General features: G+C 43.3%; 1 protein-coding gene across 3 annotated transcripts in view; it reads right to left on the minus strand.

The window, feature by feature from the left end:
- The window catches only part of LOC127436309 (transcription factor Maf-like), a 130,237-nt gene extending 125,875 nt beyond the window's left edge, over positions 1–4,362 (minus strand). For all 3 annotated transcript variants that reach the window (XM_051690382.1, XM_051690385.1, XM_051690384.1), the window contains exon 1: positions 2,974–4,362. In XM_051690382.1, coding sequence (XP_051546342.1) covers positions 2,974–3,944 — 971 coding nt within the window. In that variant the 5' untranslated portion in view covers positions 3,945–4,362. The remainder of the gene's footprint in view (positions 1–2,973) is intronic.
- Between the last annotated feature and the right edge of the window lie 10,675 nt (positions 4,363–15,037).

Here is a 15,037-nt window from a genome sequence, read left to right on the forward strand (position 1 = left end):
CAGTGATGTCATTAATCAGTTTTGCGTTTTGACCTCATCTAACAGAAAAGCCATAAATTACAGTCACCATCAAAAGCAGCCTAACCCCAGCCGAGCAAAATCACCAATGATTCATCAATTTAAAGGAGCAGCAACAAGGTTTTTTCTCCACTATTAATCATGCATGAAATCACTGTGTTTCCACAGTGTGGACTCTACAGTCTTTTCCATGAGCTCGCAGGCTATCATGAAAGATGGGCTCTAAATACGGGGTGTTTAAGGGTGTGTGCGTCATCCGTTTGATATTCAAACGATCATTGTGCTGATGAGCCACTACGTTTTCACCGAACGCCCTGATTTCAGACATCACACACACACACATACACACTTCTTTTCATCTTCTTTCCAGCTGTGTGCCCACATCCTGTTTTCTACAACAACGAGAGGGGATGATTGAGTCGCTATTTGAATTGTCCTGGGACTGATAATAGTGATGGTTTGAGAGAAAGTGATTATGATAAGAAAGAAAGAGAAAAAGGAAATAGAAATCAAGTAGCCTAAGAGAAAGTGATTTGTTGACTATTCAAAATGTACATGAGTGGTTGGTGGGCGATGGACGGTGGAGGTGTTCATGTCTGCGACATATAGTCAGTCAAAGTAGCGACGTTGTGCATTTTGTCCTATTCTCCAGAAAGAAACACCTCTAAAATACACACTTTCCAGACCATACCCGTATTATTTTGTTTGTTTTGGTGAAATCTGAGTTAAAGAAAAGGCTGCTATAGATATGTCTAACCAGTTAGCCTAACTAGTAGAGCGTTGGTAGAGAGAGAGAGAGAGAGAGAGAGAGAGAGAGAGAGAGAGAGAGAGAGAGAGAGAGAGAGAGAGAGAGAGAGAGAGGTTAATTCATTGTTAATAGTCTATAGGAGGGTAACATTCAGGTTATCGCATTCTTAAAGCAACCTCTAGCCTTTATTTTTACGTATAGTTTTATGTTCATTTTGGATTCCAGAGTGATTTAGTGGGAAATCTGTCAACAAAACCACAATATTCCCGTTATTAAAATGACACTTTGAGAATGTTTAAACTCTCCTTCAATTAATGATTAACAGCGAAAATAAACACACAGTATGCGATAAGAGGAGTATTTAAAGTGCATGTTTACAGTATTTCTAACGGACCAATTTGACGGAAATGACATTTATAAACGGAAAAATCAACTGCTATTTCAATATAAGTTTTCGTATCAAAATAAATATAGTCTATTTACTATAGCTAATGAATCTGTCTTCAGTGTAGTATAGGCTGATACATTGCAGTGTGCAAAAAGTCGGCAAGCGCTTGCAAATAAGCAAGTACCTTTTATTATTAGTTTCTCTAGACAATAATATTAGCTTGCCATAATCTTCTTTCATATGAAAACAATTTGAACTTTAAGATATACTGTTAACTAAATTAGAATTTAAGCTAATCCGATTTAATAAGGCTTTTTGTTCGTGTTATTCAACTCGCGCGAGCTGTCACGCGGCAACAAGTGAAAACATTAAAAATCAAAAACTCTTATTACATTTTCTCTAATATTAAATACTGTATTCGAAGAGAGTGTCACAGTTAACGAAGATAATGCATAGTCTAATATAAAACATGAGAACAGAGAATTTGCTTTTAAATACTATTTAACTTTATTGATGAACTAAAAGGACGCTCCAATTTTTTACAGTCAATATTTGTTAATAAATCGAAATCAAACAGACTATTAAAATCGTGTATGTGATGCACATGTGTCAGCTGGTAGCTATTATTTATTTTTGTGAAGGATTTAAGTCCCACGTGATGCAAGTAAAATATTTCAATATTCGGTAAATGATTTATTCTTGAGACAAAATCCTGAAATAAAAGTTTTGAGTGCAGTATTTCGAGAGCATGCAAAGACATACTCTTTATTATCCACTGAAATACAATACTCTTCTCTTTAATGAGAATAATAAAAACACTTCAGTCCATTGAACAGTTCGAAATCGCTCAATTAGCCATATTTTATGGCAAAGCAATATATTGAGTGACAGATGTCACATAAAAAATCCAATTTAAAAATAAAAAAAAAAACAAATCACAGTTTTAAGTGTATCACAATTGTTTCAGTAGGATTTGACAAATGTCTCTTCATCCGAGAAAAAAAAAAAAAAAAAAAAAGGTATAACCATACAGAGGACTTTCTTCTTCCCAAAACATAAATCCACGTTTTATAACTAAAAGTTCACCTGCTGTTCAAAAACGACAGGAGTTTGCTGGATTCATGGAGACGAAGTGAGGATGAATAGATGACGAACACTTTTTTGCTGAGAGTCCCAAAAAAGTGGACAAGACCGGATAATGAGAAAATGAACGTAATGTCGGAGCAACTCAGTTCAGTTCGTTCAAATGAAACAAATAAACCAAAAGTATCGTCAGCCAACATGACCAGCATGTGGGGTCGATCATTGTATCCACAAATAAATACATAATTGAATGAGTTCTTCACAACACAAAATGTGACGCACAATCTAACTCGCGCAAGAAACTAGAAAGAGTTTGAATACTTCTCAGTGCACTCACGTAACAAGCATGCATCACTTAAACTTCATAAAAAAACAAATGTTGACTTAAAAATTAGGCAACACGAGGCACATGGGACAACATGGAGAATATCGCTCAAATATTACAGTTTCAATAGAAAACACAACAAAAAGAAAACACAACTCGGCTATTGTCCAAAACAGGAGAGCAAAAGTTATGTACGCTAACATCTAAGGGTTCATGGTTATTGGTTTAAATTTCAAATGGACTCCGTTATCTAAACGTTGCAAAAATAAAAATAAAAACTAGCAAGAAAAATGCGTTTGCTGCCCCGCGCGCGCTCCATCCTGCCAAACACGTGCGAATAAAGCGCGTGCGAAACTTTTGCAACGTTTCACCGGGCCAAATTGCTGCTCTATTAAGTGCCGGTAAACTCACATGAAAAACTCCGGGGACGACGGGTTGTTGTCGCTGCTCGATCCGTTTTCTCGGAAGCCGCTGCTGATGAGCTTCTCGTATTTTTCTTTGTACGCGTCTCTCTCGCGCACCAGTCTGGAGATCTCCTGCTTGAGGTGGTCCACCTGCTGCATGAGCTGGCTCTTCTCGCCCTCCAGGACGTGCCTCTGCTGGACCCTCTTGTAGCGACATGACTGGGCATAGCCTCTGTTTTTGAGGGTTCTCCTCTTCTGTTTGAGTCGGATCACCTCCTCTTTGCTGACCCCCCGGAGCTGCCGGTTGAGCTCGCGCACGGACATGGTCACCAGCTGCTCGTCCGAGAAGCGGTCGTCCAGGTGCATGTGTTGGTGGTTGGCGGAGTTGCCGTTGGACTGCACACCGGGCGTCGGATGGTGCCCGGCGGGGTGGTGGTGGTGGTGATGGTGGAGGTGGTGGTGCGGCGCCCCGTTCTGCGCTGCGGCGGCGGCGATGACTGCGGAGACCACCGCGGCGGCGGATCCCATCTCCTCCCCGGGCATGGCGCCTCCCGTCCCGGCCGCGCTGGTAAACTGCTGCCCTCTAGCATAGCCATCGAAGCTCTGGAGCTGGTGCGTGCTGTTGATGAGCGCCTCCACCGCGTCCTCGGGACTGAAGCCCAAAGCCTCCGGGTTGAGCTGCTGTTGGTAGCCGGTCATCCAGTAAAAATCCTCCAGGTGCGCCTTCTGCTCGCTCCCGGAGCCCGGGCTGGGCGCCGAGAAGCTTGGGGAAGGGGGAACCGAGCTGCAAGGCGTGCTCATCGGGGTGGAAGACAAGGATCCCCCGGCGATCAAGCGGCTGCACTGGCTGATGCTGCGATCGGGCTCCACCGGCTCCTTTTTCACTTCAAACTTCATCAGATCGAAGTCATTAACATATTCCATGGCCAGGGGACTGGTGGGCAGGTCGGAGCTGCTCATTGCCAGTTCTGATGCCATCCTTTTGCTGTTGACAGTCCTCCAAAGGGGGTGAAGAGCAGCTGTCAAAGTGGTCGGGTTCGAGACAGTGTGAGCCAGCTTGATTTCTTTATTTAATTCTTCAAAAGCAAAGAAAAGGGAGCGCGGATTTATTTATTTTTATTTTTTAATGGACGCCCTTTCGCCTCTCGCGCACAGACGCAGGAGCGCGTGCGTCTCCAGTTGCTCGCGAGTGTCGACGCGTTTGAGTCGCAAACATTTAACACTGCATGGCTTCGGATTTTTTCTTTTTTCAGTAGTTTCGTAGAAATGAAGACCTTAACATGTATGTGATTGGCAATTGGATGCTTGGCTGGGGAAGAAAAAAAAGTAGTCCGGGCTTGTTGTAGAGTTTTTAAAGGATCACCGAGCATAGGAGTATAAAAGCAATGCTGAGTTTTATAGCCGCCCTGACGTCAGGTTTGAAATACGAAATTGACTCGGACTCGTAGCCAATAGGCTCGCTGAATCGGAGGGTCAATTTACATACTAGAGAAGAAACAAAAGTTTTCCGAACTGTCAGAACTGCCAGAGGAATAAACGACGACTTTAACTCCTTATGAACTGATATCATTCAAAGATGGGAAAGCTTTTGCTCGTCTTTTCATTCATTTAAAATATTCTTTAATAAGAAGTGTTTCTAGCGTTATATATTAATAAAATCTCCGCCAAAACAACACCGTCCGGTTATTTTAATGATAAATGGTAGGCTATATAAATGACTCCATAACAAAATAATTGATTACTTAGCGTCCTATAACTATATTCAAAGTAATAAGATGGCTTTAATATGTACATTTTAATAAAGAAACCACTTACAGTGTATTTTTGTCATGCTATTATAAAATGTAAACCTTTGAGATATCTAATTAAAATTCCTAACATTTCAGACAATTCATTGTATAGGAAACGGTTACATCCGCCATTAATAGCCATTTCCACGGTTTAAACTTCCGCATGGTTCCCACAGAATACTCTTCTTTATGTTGTTTTAATGTGAATTGTATTTCTTTATTTCTTTACTGTCCGACACACCGTGGTGGTGAAGCTCTCTCGCATCAGCAGACCTGCGCTTTCAAAACTCAACAGCGTCCCCTTTCGGCTGAGCTCAACGCCATCTGTCCGGTTGAGGAGTGTTTCGTCTCAGTCTGTCAGCTCACTGTCGGATGAAGAGATTGTTTTAACGTTACTGGAGACATTTGGGGAGCAGTTTTTTTAACGATAAATCAAAACACCTCTCCACCACATACACAAATATACACTGTAAACGTTCATAGAATCTTTTAAACTGTGACAGTGATTTAATCATCATACAGTTTACTGGGGGAACTGGGGATGTTTTCCCAATCAATTATCTGATAGTAGATTTTGTTTATGGGTCATTCCTACAATTCAACCAAAGATGAAAATTCTCTCACCATTTACACACCCTCATTCCATCCCAGATGTGTATGACTTTCTTTCTTCTGCTGAACACGAAGGAAGATTTTTAGAAAAATATTTCAGCTAATATTTCATACAATGCATGTGAATGGTGGCCAGAACTTTGAAGATCCAAAAAGCACATAAATGCAGCTTAAAAGTAATCCATACGACTCCAGTGGTTTAATCCACGTCTTTAGAAGCGATATGATAGGTGTGGGTGAGAAACAGATCAATATTTAAGTCCCTTTTTACTATAAATTTTCCTTCTTGCCCAGTAGGTGGCGATATATACACGAATCATGTGAATCACCAAAAACACATGCAATGATGGTGGTCATTATGCTGTATGTAAACATTCTATATTATATATATATATATATATATATATATATATATATATATATATATATATATATATATATATATATATATATACACACACACACTACATATTCATAATCACATTACATTAGTGTTTATGTTACAGTGTAATTACAATATTTAGTTGGCTGATACTAATGAGCAACATGCAATTAATGTGTAATTATTCCATCAGCTTGTAAATGCACATTGTTCTTGTTATCTTTATAGTAATAAACTATAATAACATAATTTATGTAACATAGCATTGTATTGTAACATATTACATGTTATACTTATTTATTTTTAAATAATAGTGTATGTACAACCACTACACACATATCATTTTAAGTGCCCAAAAATGCCTCTCATTGCTGGAGGGTTTCTTAATAAACAGATGCAGCATTAGCTCATGAGAGCAGACAATAAAGTAAACTATTCTCACAGGAGATATAGAAATGTGGTCGAGCTCTCTGTGGAAATGCCATACCGGGAACCACGCAAACTACAAAGCCGCCAGCGTAAAAATAAAACTAAATACAACCCCTAGTCCCAAATGGAAATAAATATTCTCTTAGTCGCTGTGACTGTTCTTGGGGACCTAAACCTAGAAAATAAACATATTATTTCATTAATTAGATCACCCAACAAAAGCCTTTGGAGGCCATTCAAAAGCACTAAATAAATATTGAATTTTTGTCCCTTCTGACTGTGTAAACTGCTCAAAAATCAACACAAATAAAGAGAGCTTGACTATGCCAAATTTTTATAAATTTTTCTCTTATCTACGAGTTGTTTTTTTCTAGTTCTTTACGGCAATGCGCATTAGCTATACAAGATGGGGAAATTGCATGTTTTAGTGTAATATGAGGTAAAGAAGAATGATTTATGATTCCAATATTATAAAATGTTATTGCTGGTTTGAAATATGTTCTTTAACTGTAATCTTGACCAACCATTTTTGCGATTTCGGTGTTCTCCCATTCAAGTAGGTAGGAGCTGCACTGGCATGACTGGAAATAGCCTCTTGAGAGCGTTCCAAAGATGGCCGACAGTGGACTGACTTGCTTGGTATATAAGCCACTAGAACCTCTGTGTTTAACTGATAAAAGAGCTGTATTTACTAGACTGTGGTGTTTAGAGATTAATCTATAGATTTTAATTGACATGCTGCTTCTGAATGTTCATATACCCCAGTGTTCGAATCGTGTCAGTGCCCGTGGGGGCTCCTGTTCAGACTGATCTCACAGTGAAATCGTAAACAGTAGTTTGAGTTTTCTTTGGCTAAAATCGGTCTATGCTTACCGAAATCTGAAACACTCCTCCCAATGGCCAAATTAGAAAGTGTTGTTGGGTATATGGGCACGTGTGAGCTCCATTTTCAGGTTGAAATATCCACGTAGGGGCACCAAAAGCGAGTTGTTTCCAAGCGAATAAAAAAAGGTCACCAGAACGTCCCCTGAATGGCCACTGAGAACATTCCCTGAAAGTCTTTGTGTTGGATTCTTTATACATTATAGGGATGTTCAGGGGGACGTTCGCAGGTCTACTAGTGAACATTCTGGGATGTTTAGGGAACGTTCGCTACCAGTCCTTTGAATAACCTTTTCATTTTACTTTAAAAAGAACCTCGGCTTGTAAACATTGAGAAGTATGGGGACACATTCATTATTGTTTGTAATGGATGTATAAATTTGACCACTATCCATTTGAAATGCTGACACTGACACTTAATATTCAGTATTCAGTATAACTTTACAATGGTATCTGTTTCCATTGCGCTGTTGCCTAATAAAACAAATTTATACTCTGTGGTTCACATTAGCCACTTTTCCACTATCGGGTCAGTGCGAGCCAGGACTATCAACTAGCCAGCCGGGGCCAATAGCCCCATAATTGATCTGCATTCCCACCATTGGGCCAATATCCCCACAGTGTTGCCCTAAAACCCACCTGAAACACGCCGCCCTGGTGCCAATGTCACACAATTCATTTCACAAGCAAGAGGGAAGCTCAAGCTGAGGTATCATGTTATCTAGTTATATAGAATATCGAATTTATATCATTTGTAAACATTAGCTAGCTAGCAAGATAAGTTAGCGTTGACAAATCACCTCCTGTAACTACCATGGTGTCCCGAGTGGTCTCTCCACTAACAGTGGGACGATGTCCCAGCACACCATCTATGATCTCGAACCATGAAAAGTTATTTCTTGGGGCACCGCTTTGTCCATTGTGCATTTTAACGGCTTTGTACTGTACCCGCAATTTTTTTATTATTCCCGAACCTCTTCCATTGTGCACAGGATACACAACCTGGCAAGTTCAACGAAACTCAACTGGTAAAACAAAGTTGCTGAAAATTAAACTAGGTGTCAGTAGGTCTGATGAGAGAAGGCAGCACATGGATATGGATGGATACATGGCAGCGGGGGCGTGGTCGAGCATCCGTCCGGAGGGAGGGAAAGTGGTAAGGGCGCTTACACCTGAGCTAGATTATGTCTAACACCTGTCTCTAATTCCAGTAAGCATGGGGAGAGCGGCATATAAGTGGCCATGCCACCAGCAGAGGCGAGAGAGAGCCTGGCACAAGGAAGTCCATGGTGTCTGTGAAGCTAATAGGTTTATGAGTGTTCGTATCTGTGAAGCTAAGGAGTTTGTGAAACTACACACCTGTGAAGCTAATGAGTTTTTGTGAAGCTGTAAGCATTGAAGTTGGCAATTAAAAATCTTACCTGTGCCAGGAGAAACCCGTTTCCCTGTGTCCTCCTTTCCTTCTGCTGTGGACCTTTTCACACTGGTGCCACAACCCGGGAATTGAAATTGGAGGAAGTACGCCCCATGGAGTCCTCCCACTTGGCAGAGATCCTCAAGTCCCCCGCTGGCCTACACCAGTCCCACCAACAATCCCTGCTTGAGCTCCGCAAGATCAAGATCGGCAGTTCTTCAAGATCCTTTGAGCTCAAGCAGAGGACCGGCATGCGATCTGGAGGTGCAGGCATGGCACCTGGGCCGGTCTGCTGGAGTTGCGGGGATCCGGTCTGCTGGAGTTGCAGGGATCCGGGGCACTTCCGAGATCAATGCCCTGTGATGGAGCAGCATCGCCAGATCTTCCGATCGATGAAGTTGGAGTCGACCAGCCGCCCATGTGCTTTCACCCACCAGCTCCGAGACACCTGTTGGAGATGGCTGCTGGTGGGGGATCGCAACATCAAGGGAGTGATCGATCAGGTGGTACTGGAGCAGCTTGTCCATCGGCTAACACGAGGAATGGCAGAATGGGTCCAGTGCCACCGTCCAGCATTGCTGGAGGAGGATGTCCGATTGGCAGAGGGCCATATAGCGGTGTACCTGAGAGCGGAAGAGCCCTCCCACTCTCTCTCCCCTTCCCCTATGTTTTCCCCGTTCTCTTCCCCCTCCCCTCTTCTCTCTCACTCTGCTCCCTCCCCAGAGCCCGTTCTTGCCCCGTGGAGGCATGGAGTCCCACCACCAAAGCCAGTTCCCCATGTGCAGGGGTTTGCACCGCCCCCAGCATCTACAGTGCCCCGCCGCTCTCCCCCTCAGGTGGAAGTGTCCACCGATGCAGGTGCAGCCGTGGCACCTGGGCCGGTCTGCTGGAGTTGCGGGGATCCGGGGCATTTCCGGGATCAATGCCCTGTGATGGAGCTGGGGATGGTGGTCCGGATCCCTGACACTCCGCAGGCTGCAGCCCCTCCCATCCTCAGGGGATTTCCTTAGGGGGATTTCCCTTTGGAGCAGTCATGAGACGAATCCCTCAAGCACGCCTTCGACCAAGTGAGAGTGATCGATGGTCAACAACTCCAGCCGAATGTCGTACTTTCATATCCCTATTTCGCAATTTTAAATGAGTGATTGTATAGAGTGACACAGGATACAACCCAGCTCTTAATACCGAAATGTTGTTCCAGGCGGCTCATTATAATCCGAAGGGAAAAGAAAACACTGAACCGACTAATAGCCCGTTTTTACTGGCCGGGCATTGGTGGCGATGTTCGCAGTTGGTGTGCGGCATGCCACGAATGTCAGCTGGTGAATCCACCGGCCACCCCAAAAGCACCATTACACCCTCTTCCGCTGATCGAGGTCCCCTTCGAGAGAATTGGCATGGACCTCTTCGGGCCATTAGAGCGGTCAGTACACGGACAATGCTTTGTATTAGTCCTAGTTGACTATGCAATGAGATATCCAGAAGCAGTGCCTCTACGTAGCATCTCAGCTCACAGTATTGCGGAGGCACTCTTCAAAATAATCTCCCGGGTGGGGATTCCGAAAGAAATCCTCACCGATCAGGGCACAACCTTTATGTCATGGACACTTTGCGAGCTTTATGAATTATTGGGCATTAAGTCAATTCGCACCAGCGTTTACCATCCACAAACAGATGGCCTGGTGGAGTGATTTAATAAAACCCTTAAAATCATGATTCGTAAGTTCATGCACGAGGATGCTAGAAATTGGGACAAATGGCTCGATCCCTGTTATTCGCAGTACAAGAGGTCCCGCAAACCTCCACTGGGTTTTCCCCATTCAAGCTGCTGTTTGGGCAGCGCCTGCATGGCGTACTTGATGTCATAAGCGAAGTCTGGGAGGAAGGACCTTCAACCAGTAAGAATGAAATTCAATACGTTCTTGATCTTAGAGCAAAACACCACACCTTGGGGCAACTAACACAAGAGAATTTGCTCCAAGCTCAAGAACGACAGAGCCGACTGTTCAACAGGGGAACTCGGCTGCAGGAATTTGCACCAGGAGACAAAGAACTCGTATTACTCCCCACATCGGGCTCCAAATTTCTCGCCAATTGGCAAGGACCCTTTGAGGTCACACAAACGAGTGGGGGATCTTGATTATGAGTTAAAGCGAACCGATAGAGGGGGCGCACGTCAAATGTGATGTTGGCTATGGTAGTTCCGGAGAGGGTGGAGCTCGGGCCGGAGGTGAATACAAAACCTAATCATATCACCCCGGTCACTTGTGGAGACCACCTCTCACCGTATCAAGTCGCAGAGGTTGCCAAGTTGCAACAGGAATTTGCAGATGTATTTTCCCATCTACCAGGTCATACGAACCTCATTCAGCACCACATTGAGACCGAGCCGGGGGTGGTGGTACGTAGACGTCCCTACCGATTGCCCGAGCACAAAAAGAAAATAGTTCGGGAAGAATTGGATGCAATGCTCGATATGGGGGTAATAGAGGAATCCCACAGCGATTGGTCCAGCCCATTGTTCTAGTTCCTAAGAGCGACGGGTCTGTACGGTTCTGTGTGGATTATAGAAAAGTCAACATGGTGTCTAAATTTGAAGCCTACCCAATGCCTTGCGTTGATGAGTTGCTTGATCGGTTGGGCACTGCTCGATTTTATTCTAAATTGGATTTGACAAAGGGCTATTGTCAGATCCACTTGACACCAATTTCCCCTGAAAAAACAGCCTTCTCCACACCATTTGGATTACACCAATTTGTGACGCTTCCGTACGGTTTGTTTGGGGCTCTGGCCACGTTTCAGCGCCTCATGGACCGAATCCTCAGGCTGCATTCGGCTTATGCCGCTGCCTATTTAGATGACATCATAATTTACAGTAATGATTCGCAGCAGCATATGCAGCATCTGAGGGCAATTCTGAGGTTGCTGCGACGGGCGGGGCTCACAGCAAACCCCAAGAAGTGCGTGATTGGGTGGGTGGAGGTACGGGATCTGGGGTTCCACTTGGGCCACAGGCAGGTGCATCCCCAAATTGACAAGACTGCGGCGATTGCGACCTGCCCGAGACCCAAGGCCAAAAAGGGGGTGAGAAAGTTCTTGGGGCTGGCTGGCTATTATAGGAGGTTTGTGCCTAATTATTCGGATGTCACCAGCCCGCTGACTGATCTCACTAAAAAGGGAGCTCCAGACCCAGTCCAGTGGACGGAGCAGTGTCAACAGGCGTTTAAGCAGGTTAAAGCCACACTTTGCGGGGGGCCGCTTTTACATGCACCTCATTTCTCTCTCCCTTATGTGTTGCAGACGGACGCTTCAGACAGAGGGCTGGGGGCTATACTCTCGCAGGTGGTGGAGGGGGAGGAGCGCCCGGTGCTGTACATCAGCCGCAAGCTCTCCTTGAGGGAAAAAAGTACAGCACCGTGGAAAAGGAGTGTCTGGCCATCAAGTTGGCGGTCCTCACTCTCCGTTACTACCTGCTGGGGTGGGCCTTCACCCTCTGATCCGATCATGCCCCACTCCAATGGCTCCACCGCATGAAGGATACTTTAAATTCAAGGTGGTCCACAGACCAGGGGCACAGATGGCTGTTGCCGACTTCCTTTCCAGAAATGGGGGGGAGTGGTAGACAGGCCAGATGGCTCCCCGGCCTGAGTTGGGCGGTGGGGATATGTGGCAGCGGGGGCGTGTTCGAGCATCCGTCCAGAGAGAGGGAAAGCGCTAAGGGCGCTTACATTTGAGCTAGATTATGCCTAACACCTGTCTCTAATTCCAGTGTGCATAGGGAGAGTGGCAAATAAGCGGCCACGACACCAGCAGAGGAGAGAGAGAGCCTGGCGCAAGGAAGTCCATGGTGTCTGTGAAGCTAGGGAGTTTGTGAAACTACGTACCTGTGAAGCTAATGAGTTTTTGTGAAGCTGTAAGCGTTGAAGTTGGCAATTAAAAATCTTACCTGTGCCAGGAGAAACCCGTTTCCCTGTGTCCTCCTTTCCTTCTGCTGTGGACCCTTTCACAGATACATTTTGCAAATGTTTAGTGGTAAAGTAAATACAGTACACCCTTATCTGTAAAATGCATCCCAACAATTAGAAGCATTTTTGCAACACAAGATCACTGAATGTTGTGAAAACATCGGTTGAGGGACTAATGGGGTCCCTGGTGTTTTGGGTTTACTTATACAGTAGATAGCTAAATGTCCAACATGATTACACGGGAAGTCGGTATGCCATTTCTGAAAGTTCCAGTACTCTAGGATCTGTCAAATTATGCCGTCTCACTGACAAGCGGCACCTCCATTTAGACATTATTGCATTTGCTCAAGCAAGTTTACCCATCCTTTTTTTTTTTTTTTTTTTTTTTTTTTTGTGCAAACGTAATTACTGTTATAAAAAATTAGCACTTTCACTAATAGTAATTCCATTCCCTCAATAATTGGCATTTTATCTGGACAACAATTGAATTGTTGATATCTATAATTCATATCCTGCACGTGATTAAATATCGTAACAGCTTGCAATACCATCTGCACTATTTTTCATTGTGGGTCTATGTACGTACAAATGCGGCAGACAGATTTCAGCATCAAAATGCCGCATTTTAGGATGCCATGTCAAGTTTAAAGATCCCTACATTCTGTAGTGCTTAGTCAAGCTGTCGAAAATGTGTCCTGTATGACCAGCTCTTATTCTGTGGCTGTGCTACTTGTTGCGTGCTGACTGCCCCCTGCTGAATAGGCTCATAAAAACACAGTTATATGTACTTTTTTTTCTCCCATTTTCTCCCCAATTTGAAATGCTCAATTCCCAATGCGCTCTAAGTCCTCATGGTGGCGTAATGACTTGCCTCAATCCGGATGGCGGAGGATGAATCTCAGTTGCCTCCGCGTCTGAACAGTCAATCCGCGCATCTTATCACGTGGCTTGTTGAACACGTTACCACGGAGACCTAGCATGTGTGGAGGCTTCATGCTATTCTCTGCGGCATCCATGCACAACTCACCACGTGCCCCACCGAGAGCGAGAACCACATTATAGCGACCATGAGGAGGTTAACCTAACGTGACTCTACCCACCCTAGCAACAGGGCCAATTGGTTGCTTAGGAAGCCTGACTGGAGTCACTCAGCACACCCTGGATTAGACATGTACTTCAAGCTTAAATAATAAGGAATGATTTGATGGTAGGAAAATACATACTTTTATTGTAGAAGACCCATGCATGTTCTTGACAAGTTTCATGAGATTCACCTTTACATTTTAATCTCTTGAAATATGAAACTACAGAAAGCATGTAGTCATGGTACTGGATCAGTCAGGTTATGTCTGTCACACTGTCATACTGTACCTCTATACTGTATTATTGCATAATCATTGTGTGATAATGGATGAAATCACAGTTTAATGAAATGGAACTCGATTTGTCCACATTTCAAGAGCATGAGGTTCACTTCAAAGTGTTTCATGAGTAGCAGCTATTGCTGTAGGGGTAAGAGACCTTCTGTGATCAATGACATAGACAAAGAGAAAGAGAGAGAGAGAGACTTCCTATTATCTACTAAGATTCATCATATCCTATTTCTTGGCTCTACATGTTCATATGAGCACATTACCAAGGTCTTTGTTAATGAGAGATTTTATGACCTTTCTAAATTCACCCCCCTCTCGAGAATATTGATGAATATTGTTTAAAAATAACCGACTGCACGGACCTATTACATGATTTACAGTTCATCCACATACATTTAATTATTGCAACCATTACTGAGTTCTCCCATTGTTTTGAGCAATGGCCTCAGCTGTGAATGAGAGTTGGCTATTTGTTTATCTGTGAGCTGGTAACCTCACACATGTTAGTGAGCCTTCAAAACCTTCTTTAGTTGCGATGAGTGGATTACTTTCTTGTTCTCATTTACAAATATGTATGTTGCAGATGCTTTTATACAGTATAAAGAGTCTCTCAGTCACTTACATTCAAGGTATACATTTTTTACCAGTTCATGCTGTCCCTGGGAATCAAACCCATAATATTGGCACAGGGTTCCCTCCCCTTTTGGCCTTTGAATTTCCATGAATTTTTCCAATCATTTGTGATTACTGGAAACCAGTGTTGGGTTACTCAAAGTTACTCCCCCCAAGTTACTCAAAAAGAATCCACTACAAATTACTAATTACATTTATAAAATTGTAATCAGATTACTGATCACTTCCTCGGAAATAATTGCATTAATTAATACTTTTAAATTACTATAACTATTTTCACAAAAAAACATTTTGGGTTTTTTGCTAAACTAATTCAAAATAATGTATTTATTTCCTGCTTGTTCATTGTTGCACACAAGTCATACACCCAACACCTCAAGTTTCTTCCTTACGATGACATATTTGGGGGTGAACGCCCTTCAGCTGTCACAGAAACGCAAAGAGACATACATGAACATAATTCTTAATGTTTTAAATTCAACATATATAACAGTATTTAGAAATGTGTAACCCAAGCAATGCACTTAACTGAAAGTCAGTAACAGTAATCTGATTACTAGAGCTTAAATTGTAATGTGTTACTCTAATAAT

Source organism: Myxocyprinus asiaticus, chromosome 46 (assembly GCF_019703515.2).
Source record: "Myxocyprinus asiaticus isolate MX2 ecotype Aquarium Trade chromosome 46, UBuf_Myxa_2, whole genome shotgun sequence".
NCBI classification, from domain to species: domain Eukaryota; kingdom Metazoa; phylum Chordata; class Actinopteri; order Cypriniformes; family Catostomidae; genus Myxocyprinus; species Myxocyprinus asiaticus.